At 41.5% G+C, this 10,756-nt stretch overlaps 1 protein-coding gene across 1 annotated transcript; it reads right to left on the bottom strand.

The window, feature by feature from the left end:
- Positions 1-5,974: 5,974 nt before the first annotated feature.
- LOC120742789 (syncytin-A-like) lies at positions 5,975-9,833 on the bottom strand. The gene is made up of 2 exons (XM_040046230.1): positions 8,987-9,833; positions 5,975-8,876 (listed from the first exon to the last, which is right to left on the bottom strand). Exon 2 carries the CDS (start codon positions 8,388-8,390, stop codon positions 6,828-6,830), a length of 1,563 nt encoding a protein of 520 aa, XP_039902164.1. The 5' UTR covers positions 8,391-8,876; positions 8,987-9,833; the 3' UTR covers positions 5,975-6,827.
- Between the last annotated feature and the right edge of the window lie 923 nt (positions 9,834-10,756).

The following is a 10,756-nucleotide window of genomic DNA, read 5'->3' as shown; positions in this document are numbered from 1 at the left end:
TTAAGACTTTATTAAAGATGAACAGTAATAACCAGTAATCTGTTTGTCAATAAAATGAAATAAACATAAAAATCCAAACTGTTGTAACACAGCGTGTAACTATAAGTGATGCAAAAAGCAGCAGCGTATCAAACATTTAAACACTTAAAGAATCACAAGTCTGCTTTGTTCCAGCTCTCAGGTAAACAGGTTAAAGCAGTGACTCACTGTAATTCTCACAGATCAGAAACATTTTCATTAATCGCTGCCGTTCAAACAATGTCAGACGTGTACTTACAGAAAAAGCCCATCATGCAGAGCAAAGAGTGCCCCATCGTCACATCCAGCCTGCTGCACTCTGATCCTCAGATAATCAAACAGTTTTAGTTTGCAGATAAAGAGAAGTTGTGTTTAATATAGATACAACAAGAGTTTTTCTACAGGCTCTTATTCTGATTGGTCTCTCTGTGCTTCCTGCCGTTACACACAAAACTCAAACAGCTCCTGTAGCTTTGACCGCAGCAGTTGGTTGACATGTTTATATTTCCTGTCCACTGCAAACATAGAAGCTTGTTTCTTTTGTTGTGTTGTTTCCTTTTTCTATAATATACAAAGTTGTTGTGTTGCTTCATGTAAGTATGTTTTGCCCTTTTGGGGTATTTTTTGGGTGCAATATCCACTAATATTTGTCTCCTGGCAGGTTTCTGCAGACTGGGAGTCACTGAGAGTGAATATACCAAAACAGCTTTTCTACTTTGGTGCCTGTATTTTCACTAAAGCCTTTAAAAAAAAAAAAAAAATTCTCCTTTTGATTGTTTAACTGCTGAATTAAAATTAAATTCTTACTTTAGGCTGCATTAAAATGTTTTTATTTTATTCGACTCTCAGCTGAAACATCATCATGCAGTAATATAGTGAAAAAGGCTCCTTTGACCTCAGACCTGTGAAAGTTTCCACCTTGTGGTTAAATTCTGGTTTTAAGTTTGGTGGAGACCCAAACACAGGAAATGACTCAGTGTGTGGCTGAAGTGAGACTAAAGACCTTTATGTTTCACCAACTAAAGAACAATTAAATTCATAGATAAATTCAAAGTTATATTTATTATCTGTTGTCATTTCAAAGTAAAGCAGGAACTCATTTATTCTGCAGACTGTTCTTTGTCTTGCTTTGACATGTATGTGCAGATGCACACTGACCTCAGCCTCTGACTACATGTAAACATAATAAAATAAAACAAGCTGATGATGTGAAACAATGATTGAAACACTGTAATAATGATGTTTGTGTTGAACACCACATGTTACCAACACAGATCATGTGATTGTGTTCAGAGTCAGTTCAAAAAGCAGACCCACATGCTAAATGGTTCTTATACAGCACTTATTCTACTCTTCTGAGCGCTTCACACAACTCGTGCATTCACCCATTCACACTAGCACATTTTTCTTGGTGCTTTGTGGCAAACATTCACACACACATTCATACTCCGATGGATGCCTCGGAGAGCAATTTGGGGTTAGTATCTTGCCCAAGAATATGTGATAAGCAGACTAGGGGAAGCCAGGAATTGAACCAGCAACCCTCTGATCAGTAGATGCTCAGCTCTACCACCTGAACTACAGCCACCCATGCAAAGCAGGACTCAGAGTACCAAACAAAGGTGACCTTTATTATGAAGCTGATAGTTTCAGGCCTCGATGGTAACAAATGAAGAAAACTGAGTTACAGATAACCAGTGTTGGGACTAACGCGTTATTAAGTAACGCGTTACAGTAACTACGTTTTTATTGTGGTAACGAACACGGTAACTAGTTATTATGCCAAAATCAGGAACGCGTTAGTCGTTACTGGGATTTAGATAGGCTCGTTACTCGTTACTTCGTGTCGTGGCTATCGCAGAGCTTCCACAGATTCAGTAACATTAGCAAGTGGTGGAGGCAGCAGGTGGATGAGGGAAAGGGGAGGCAGGAGGAGGAGCAGAGACCCGAGGCAGCTGCTGGTCCGAGTGTCAGGTGAACCAAACTTCAGGTAAGAAGTTATGACCTGCAGTCTCTCTGAGTCAGATATAAACCAAGTTTAGGTGGAGTTTATTTTCGTTATTCTGACTTTTTCCATACTGCGTACTAGCTAGCATGACGGGGTTTCTATACAGCTGGGTGGGTGCTATGAAGATGTTGAACTTTATTTTGTTCATAAGGTTAATTATCAGAGTTGCCAACCGTCCCGTAAAAAACAGAATCGTCTCGTATTCAGAGAAGATATTACGCGTTTCGTATTGAGGTGAAAAGACACACAGTTTGTCCCGGACTGCAGTTTTTGTGTTGGATGTAAAAAGCGCACATGATGCTGTGACGTAGGCTAGAATCATGGCCGCGGTCAATGACGGTCCAGGCGTGGGATTTCTCTTGTGGAAATATGCACATTATTATTATTTTTTCTATTGGTAGGTGGCACAGTGCACTTGTTGCAAGTAAGGAAGCTAGAAGACTGTAAAAGTTATGGAAGCAACACGTTAACAAGAGAATTCTGCGTAGAACCAAAGTTACTTTCCCTAGTAACTAGTTACTTTGAAAGTAACGAGTAACTTGAAGTAACTGAGTTACTTTTGATAGAAGTAAGTAGTAATGTAACTAAGTTACTAATTTAAAGTAACTTACCCAACACTGCAGATAACTGATCACAGGAACACAGAGACTTACCTGTGGGTCATCACAAAATCTCTATTGAGGTCACAAAAGTGTCAACTTACACTTTCCAGTCAACATAAATAAATAACAGACTTAAACACTGTGTGATTCCACAAATGTTAATCTGTCCAAATGATTCAGTGATGTGTAGACTAATAGATCAGAAGATACTGTGGTGTATTACCTACAGCATGATTGTAGACGGATCTTATCATAATTATTCCTGAAAGACTTTTACCTTTATTTTTACTCATGTTGCCATAGTAACTTTAACCTCCGAAGACCTGAACTCTTTCATAGCATTTTTATTTCTCTTTGCTATTTGGGCTGATTGGGACCTGATGAATGTAAAAACAAAGAATTACTTTGTACTTGATTTTGCTGTACAAGGGCCTGATATCCACATATGGGGACATTTGTTTGAAAATTTGATAGAACAGTGGCAGAATAATGTGCTCGTGAGTGGATATCAGGTCCTGTGGAGTACTGTGGTCTAGACAAGACAAAATGTGATGTCCACATATGTGGACGCCACAGGTTAAATCTTGAAAGCATGCTGAGAAAATGCACAAAGCATTGCAACAAACCACTATTGAACTGTTCACTTATAACTGGACCAAACTTCCAGTTCCTTTTTACACTTACTGAGGTTTGATAACAAGAATAAGACGACACCACATTCACACCAGAGTTTTTGAAGTGTTTTAGAGCAGTGGGTTGATGTGGATGGTGGTTTGTCCTTGTATATTATGTGCATGTGATCACAGCTCTGGGCCCTGTCCTCAGCCCTCCGTCTTCCTTCTGCTCTCTTTCAGGTTCTGTTTGTTTTCTGTGTCATTTCCTCTTTTTTCTTTTTTTAAATCTCTTTCCTTCTGTTAATTTCTTCTTCCTAGTCTGGACCTCCCCACCTGTCAGCTCTGACACTGTTACAGTAAAGATGTGTAATTTTTTATTTTATTTTACTTTAATACCTGCAAATAGTTAATGTAGCAGTTAAAGCACAGTTTCTATAGTAAATGTTCTTCCTCATTTTAACTCTGCAGGCTGATGAAGAAAACAACAAAAGATCATTGAGGTTTGTTTCAGTGCAGAGATGGTGCACATAAGACTGCAGCTCCGTGTGAACTTGCAGTTATACAAATAACAATGTTTACACAATATTTTCCATCATTCACGTCTTTTTGAGAAGTGATCCTTCCTGTCACAGTCTGATCTACAGGTCAGAGTCTAAACACTTTCTGCATATGTTCATGGTCTCAATCATTAAACCTTTACATCTTACTGACATGTTAATATTATAAAGTATCTTCCTCATCAGGGTATGAAGAGGACAATAAAGTGCAGTGTGCTTTAGGACCTTATGTTTGCTGGATACTGATGGCTTAAAATAAGACACTGCTACACACAAAACTGTTGTCTCAAACCACAGGCTGCATTTCCTCTTTTGCATGTGGTCAAGACGAAAATGAGGCCGTTCAGTAGATTAAAAATAAACCTGTGGCAGAACAGACAGTAACCACCAACAACCCTTCACACACATATCGGCACTGTAGCTATTCTGTATTGTCATTTTTGCGGTTTGATCTTAATGTCTTTAAATTTCATACACAAACAGATGTCATGGTCCTCCAGTCCTCTCTGACTTCCTGTCAGTGCTGTTGTTGTTCCTCCCTCTCTCTCCTGCTGTCCTCTCCACCTGGGTGGTGCACCATTCCAGGTTCCTGCCTTTGGCCAAAGCAACTGCTGCTCATCATCCTCATCCGATGCTGAAGGTGGTGGCTGAGCTGTAGGCTTTGCTGGATTGTTGTACTTAGTTTAGTTACTGTAACCAAGACACAGAATAACTCCAGCTTTGTGTCTTTTTCATTGTAGCTGAAGTACGGGACAAACTGTTCCTTTTCACCTCAATAAGAAACGCATAATATTTTCTCTGAATACGAGATGATTCAGTTTTTTACGGGACAGTTGGCAACTCTACTAATTAACCTTATGAACAAAATAAAGTCCAACATCAGTAACATCATAGCACCCACCCAGCTGTATAGAAACTCCGTCATGCTAGCTAGTACCCAGTACGAAAAGGTCAGCATAACGAAAATAAACTCCACCTAAACTTGGTTTATATCTGACCCAGATAGACTGCAGGTCATAACTTCTTACCCGAAGTTCAGTTCACACTCGGACTGGCGGCCGCCTCGGGTCTCTGCTCCTCCTGCCTCACCTGCTGGCCTCCACCACTTGCTAATGGTACTCAATCTGTGGAGGCTCCATGATAGCCACCACACGAAGTAACGAGCCTATCTAAATCCCAGTAACGATTAACACGTTCCTGATTTTGGCATAATAACTAGTTACCGTGCTCGTTACCACAATAATAACGTAGTTACTGTAACGCGTTAGTCAACACTGGTGAGAGCTTTGTGACGTTTACCGTGTTTGGAGTCTCAAGTTAGTTTGTTGTCTTGTGTAGTTAGTGTGTAGTGTAGTCGTTTTGTTTTGTGTGTCAGTTCTACTAGTGAACGTCACAGTTGCTGTCTTAAAGCCACCAAAGGCAGACTGCAGTGTAAACGCTGAGTGACACACCTGCTGTCAGACCTGCAGGATTTATCCCTGTGCTGTTCTCATCTGTGTTATAGTGACACAAACTATTTTTTGGAGTTGCATAAATAATTTGTTCTCTTCTTATTTGATGCAGAACACCTGATTGTTCTGTAAACAGTTTTAAATGGTTATATAAAAAACGTCTGAGCCTTGGCTGCATTTTTAGGTAAATAGTACCATATAACTTTGTTGTTTGCAAAACTTGTGCATATTTTTAAAAAATGTACAATTTGTATTTGCATTTCAAGTTGTGAAAATGATTCGTTAAACATGCTTTTGGTTTTTACAGTCAAAAATATCACTTTGTCTGAATTTAGATAAATTGTGCTGATACATTATATCAAAATGGGTAAATAACAGATTGGCAAGATAAACAGTTTTTAAAGGTGAAATATAGAGGCCGAATCAAAAGTAGTCAAAAACGGCCAGTTATACCCTGGACCCCAGAGGGTTAAAGGCTAAAAGCAAAGTTGTCACCGAGTACTGTTTATATTTGTGTGTATTGCTGCAGCTTTTTTAAGTATTAACTTGGTGCCTTTGGGTGAAATAATGGTAATATGACTGATCCATATGCTCACAAAGAATAGCCACTTGTTTCCCCGGCTTTCATTCAAAATGTGTTTATCGTCAGCACTGTTACGAGTTCAAAATATTGGGGATGGACACCATAGGAAAAACCCACAATAACAACACTGGTCCGGTCGGGTTGAGTCAAACGATGATTTAATGATCACACACGTGGGAGATGGACACTGTATGCAGACAGTCTCAGATCTCTCTTCAAAAAACACATCACCATAGTTTTGTAAAATCAGGGTATTAGAACGCCCCTTCATGCGTAGTGACAGGTGTAATACAATCAATGTTGACAATTTTATTTAACACAAAGAATAACATTGTCTCCTTCCCGAGGGCAGACGCTGACTGCCCCCCGTCTCCTGGAACCATCTGTACCCTGCTAAGACACAACATGGCAGCTACAAGGACTCTTTCATTTATTAAGACCATCAGTGTGTATTGCTCTAAATCAAGCATATAATATTAAATGAATATTGCTAGATCAGCTACTTCTACTTAAAACATATTAGAACATGACTAAGCACAAAATCACCAAGAATAACATCTTATAAGTGCTGTGTAAGCGGGTGCGGCCTTCCAAGCTCAAAGCCTTTGCCCTCCATAGATCAGCCAGACATCACGCTGGCTGTAGCTTTTAACCTTTAATTACCTTGAGCACAACTCTAGAATAAGCAACAAACTGCAATGTGTATGGAATGATCATAGTTACACCTGCAATGGAAAATCATGTTATTGTTCTGGTACCTGTAAGAGAAGCTCAAACTAAAGTTATAACAATCACTGTAATGCAAAGAATAATATAAGGTCAAAAACTTCAATTTATGTTTAATGCAAAGCTGGTTATATACTTCTAATGAACTAATAATGCCACATTAAAATATTGAATGAAAATGAGAAAAACATCCCCTCCTTTTTCTACAATTCCCTCTGTTGACCTCTGGAGAATCCAGAGGTCACAAACAGTTGTTTCCCTCCGTGGCCTACACATTCAGTTCCACATGCATCATTGGCATCATGGACATTGGAGTAATGACTCCAGGGTCCACTGCCCTCACAGACATACTTTTGAACATTCTTCTGGCACAAGGGATGAGACAACAACAAATAACCATAATACCCACCACAACAGATAAAGAAAACATGACCGAAGCGATAACCCCCTTCCACCGTCCGAACACTGAGGTCAGCCAGCCTTCCAACGGACTATCAACACCGGAGTGATCATGCATAGTTTCAGAAAGGCTCTTTAGGCCCTCCAGAGCCTTGGTTACCGACCCATCTGGAGCAGTGTTATTTGGAATAAAGGTGCAACACTGATCGGCGAACATAGCACAAACGCCCCCTTTTTCCGCTAACAACATATCAAGGGCCATTCTATTCTGCACTCCCATTAACGAGGTCGGACCCACCTGCTCCGCCAACCCCTCCATGCCGTCTCTGGTGAGGTTAGAGAGTCTCAGTACATTATAGTGAACATAATTGATCCTATCTACGTTCTTGTTTGGGGTCACTGGAAAGAAAGCAGAAATTATTGGAATATTTTCAAACCCGGCTGCTATTTGATCAACAAGTTTAAATTCGTTTGGAACCCCCCTGGGCACTCCAATGGAGTCGACCCAGGTGGGGGAATTCATCCTAGGGTCATAGGCGTATGTGTCATGAATTCCTCTTCTCCTCAAAATGTGTCTTTTACGCCTGGCTGCCAATGTGCGCGTATTGTGTGGGGGAATTGATTTTACCTTATCTCCGATTAGCATAAGTGGCGCTCCTAGTCTCACCATCGCGCACGTCCCCACGCTCCCAAGAGGAACACTGACCAGTAGAGTCCTGTGCCCGCAATAGTAATACAGCCCGCTCCTAGCCCAAGTCCCAATTAGGGTGGCTGCATCACTCACATTGTTGGTGGTCCTCCCCGTCTGGGTGACCGAACACCAACTGGGGTCAATTTCCCCCAACCGATATTTAACTTTATCTGTGGAAAACTTAAAGCACGTATAATTATCTTTCCGGGGCATAAACGGCCCTACTTGCGTGAGCTTGCCAATAGGGGGAAATAGACTGGACAACACAGTGCAGTTCCCCGTATTCACAGCTCCTCTAGTCATCCGCAGCATACAATCATAGCCCCACTGATCCTCTGGATGCAGAGGTGCAGGCTCTATAAATAAACGCGGCCTTGCAGAAGCACAAGCTACACAATTAGCCACTTTTTGTTCTCTAGCATTTTGAGCTATCCAGTCCAGCCAGATGTTACTGTCACTGAACCCGGTAGCGCGTTCAATCAAATCCTGAGGTTTCAAGGTGGTGTAGTCCACCGACACTACTCGCCTCTCCCTTGGTTCGTGCTCCTCTGGTGTAGCTTCCGACGACCCACTCCCCTCCTGCCCTGTAAAAGATGCAACAGAGCTGGGGGGACTGGAAATCACACGAGTTATCATGTCTTCTCTACCTGACGGTACGCGATTAGTTTTTTCTAAGAAATTAACTTTAATTAACCCTTTTGGATCAACCCCCGCTGTTTCCACCCCCAGAACCAAATACATAGATTGTTTGCGATGCCAATTCCCCAATGATAAGGTTAACGCGTTTCCAGAGGGGCTAAAATCCCTCTGTAGTTTAAGCTCGTTTTCTGATCCTAGTTCTAACGGTTCCCAATTTTGCCCAGTGTAACCCCTTACCTGGTCCCAGTTACGGCACCAGCTGTCATATGGACGATTTCCCCTCTCGCAGTGTGTACTCACTCAATAATCCCAACAGAGCCACACATTATATCCCCTCCAAGCACTGCCGGCGTCCCTACAATTGACAACATCACACAGATCAAATGTAAAAGAAGTTGTAGAGCCAATAACATAATCTAATTCTAAACCACCATATGTGCTGAGACACTCATCCTTTTTACCAGAGACCTCGCGCTTCACTCTTGCCCGCAGCTTTAAATCACTATGGATCACGCGTGGTGTAGTTGGTGTATCAAACAACGCCGGACTGGCATGGCCTCCGTGCTCAGACTGGTTTCCCGGGTCGGTCTGCAACAAACAAATCAAAAAACAAATAGCCATGATTAGCAACATAATCGACATCAAACTCATAATAATTTTGAACATTGTGATGACTTTTGAAACTCTTCTTTCATCACCAGTGTCTGATTGTTGTGATGGCATGGTGGTATGTGAATGTTATGGTGTAGTAAAAAGTTCAAAGCCCTTTATCAGAGCCTCTCTCTTGTTCTAGGTGTTCAGTGTGGTACCGCTCCTTTTCGTTGGCGCGGCGATCTCCTCCTAGGCTGCTCTTCTTTCTTCGACCTTCCGGGTAGACCACCGGTCGGCCCGTTGCACAGGTGTGAGGGTTTATTCTGCCTCTCAATTTCACCTGTGTTGGGTGGAGATTGATCCTTCCCCACCAAGCCCTCGTGCGCGGCCGCGCACTGCGTCCAGTGGTACCAGGTGTCGCCTTTCCCCTTCAGTTGGACCGCTGTCGCCGTCCGAGCCGATACCTCATATGGACCAATCCAGCGGGGTTCCTTCCACTTGCGTTTGATGACTCTCAGCCACACTGCCTTCGCGTCCGGGACCTCTCCTTCTCCTGTGGGCCCTTTACAAGCCGCCTGTTTTGTGAAACTGGAAACAAGCTGCGTTTTTCTGTCTTAACAAAAGGGGAACAAATGTGTTTAAGTTCACCCAGCATGATTTGTTTTAATTTTCACATGGTCTTACTGAGGTAATGCGAAAAGACTATGTGCACCTTAGCATATGCTACTTCCGGTGGCACCCAAAATGCACACAGATGGAAGCAAAAGGTGAACTTAAATACAGCTTTAATGCTGGACGACAAAACAGAAAACTGGCTGAAGTAAAATACAAAATAAACTTACGCAGGCAGACAGAACACACAACATGAATGAGGGTAGATCGCAACACTTTTGCAAATATGTAATGTCCTGATAAATCGAGCAGATATTTGAAGTTTACACAGCTACATTCTCGACTGAAAATATCTTAAACATTTATTTTGTGACCAAGAAAGAGTAATATTAAAACAAAGTAGCTGCCGCCATTGTTGGAAACTAGAATTCTGGGTTAGATCGGGCCACAAAGAATACACCCGACCCATCCTTCCAATCTAGGGAAAAGGACGCATTTGGAGGAGTCTTCGAGGTTGGACAGTCTTCGTTGCGTTGCTGTAACGTTATCGACCTACAAATGCACCTGCAAAGGATGCAGCCCCTGAATTTGGACACAGCTACGATACTGGAGACGGCTTCTTCTTGTTTTTGTGTTGAACACTAGCTGACCTGATCGTGACTAGTCAACGAATCGTGGCAACCCCAGTTGTTATTATTGGATGACTCTACACAGGTTTAGCTGAGAGGTCGGTGACAGAAAGTGATTATAGGGTTGTAGCTTACACCGTCCCGATCATTGTGTTCTTATTTCTTAGAGCAAAAGAAGTGTCAGTCTGGACAAATGAACAGAAAAACTAAACAGAGGCAGATTCTGTTGGCATTGATATTTTTTATATTGTCATTTGTGCTAAAATATATAGATATAGAATCATTGCCTTTATCTGTCCTAATATGGCTATAATTATGAAGAAGAAGCCAGACAGTCAGAGGATTTATTTTCAACCTTCTACTATTTCCTTTATCTGTGTCTGTGCTGACAAAATGTGCTTTCTTTATTAAGAGTGCAGCTTAGTCCAGAGATGAGCTATGTTATACATTAGGAAAGCACCATGTTCTGTTTCTTCTAAAGTGCAAGACTTCACACCTTTAAATGTTTGTTTGAGACATGACTTATTACAAGTTCCTGTTTTTATAGTTTAGCAAAGTGCTTGTTTCTGCTTTTCTGCATACCTCATACACACGGTTTAAGTTCATTGAAAGGTCGCGTGTCTATGTATGGTATAG

The sequence above is a fragment of the Simochromis diagramma genome, unplaced genomic scaffold (assembly GCF_900408965.1).
Source record: "Simochromis diagramma unplaced genomic scaffold, fSimDia1.1 OVJJ01000388.1, whole genome shotgun sequence".
In the NCBI taxonomy this organism is placed as follows: Eukaryota; Metazoa; Chordata; class Actinopteri; order Cichliformes; family Cichlidae; genus Simochromis; species Simochromis diagramma.
This window is presented reverse-complemented; position numbering and strand designations above follow the sequence as displayed.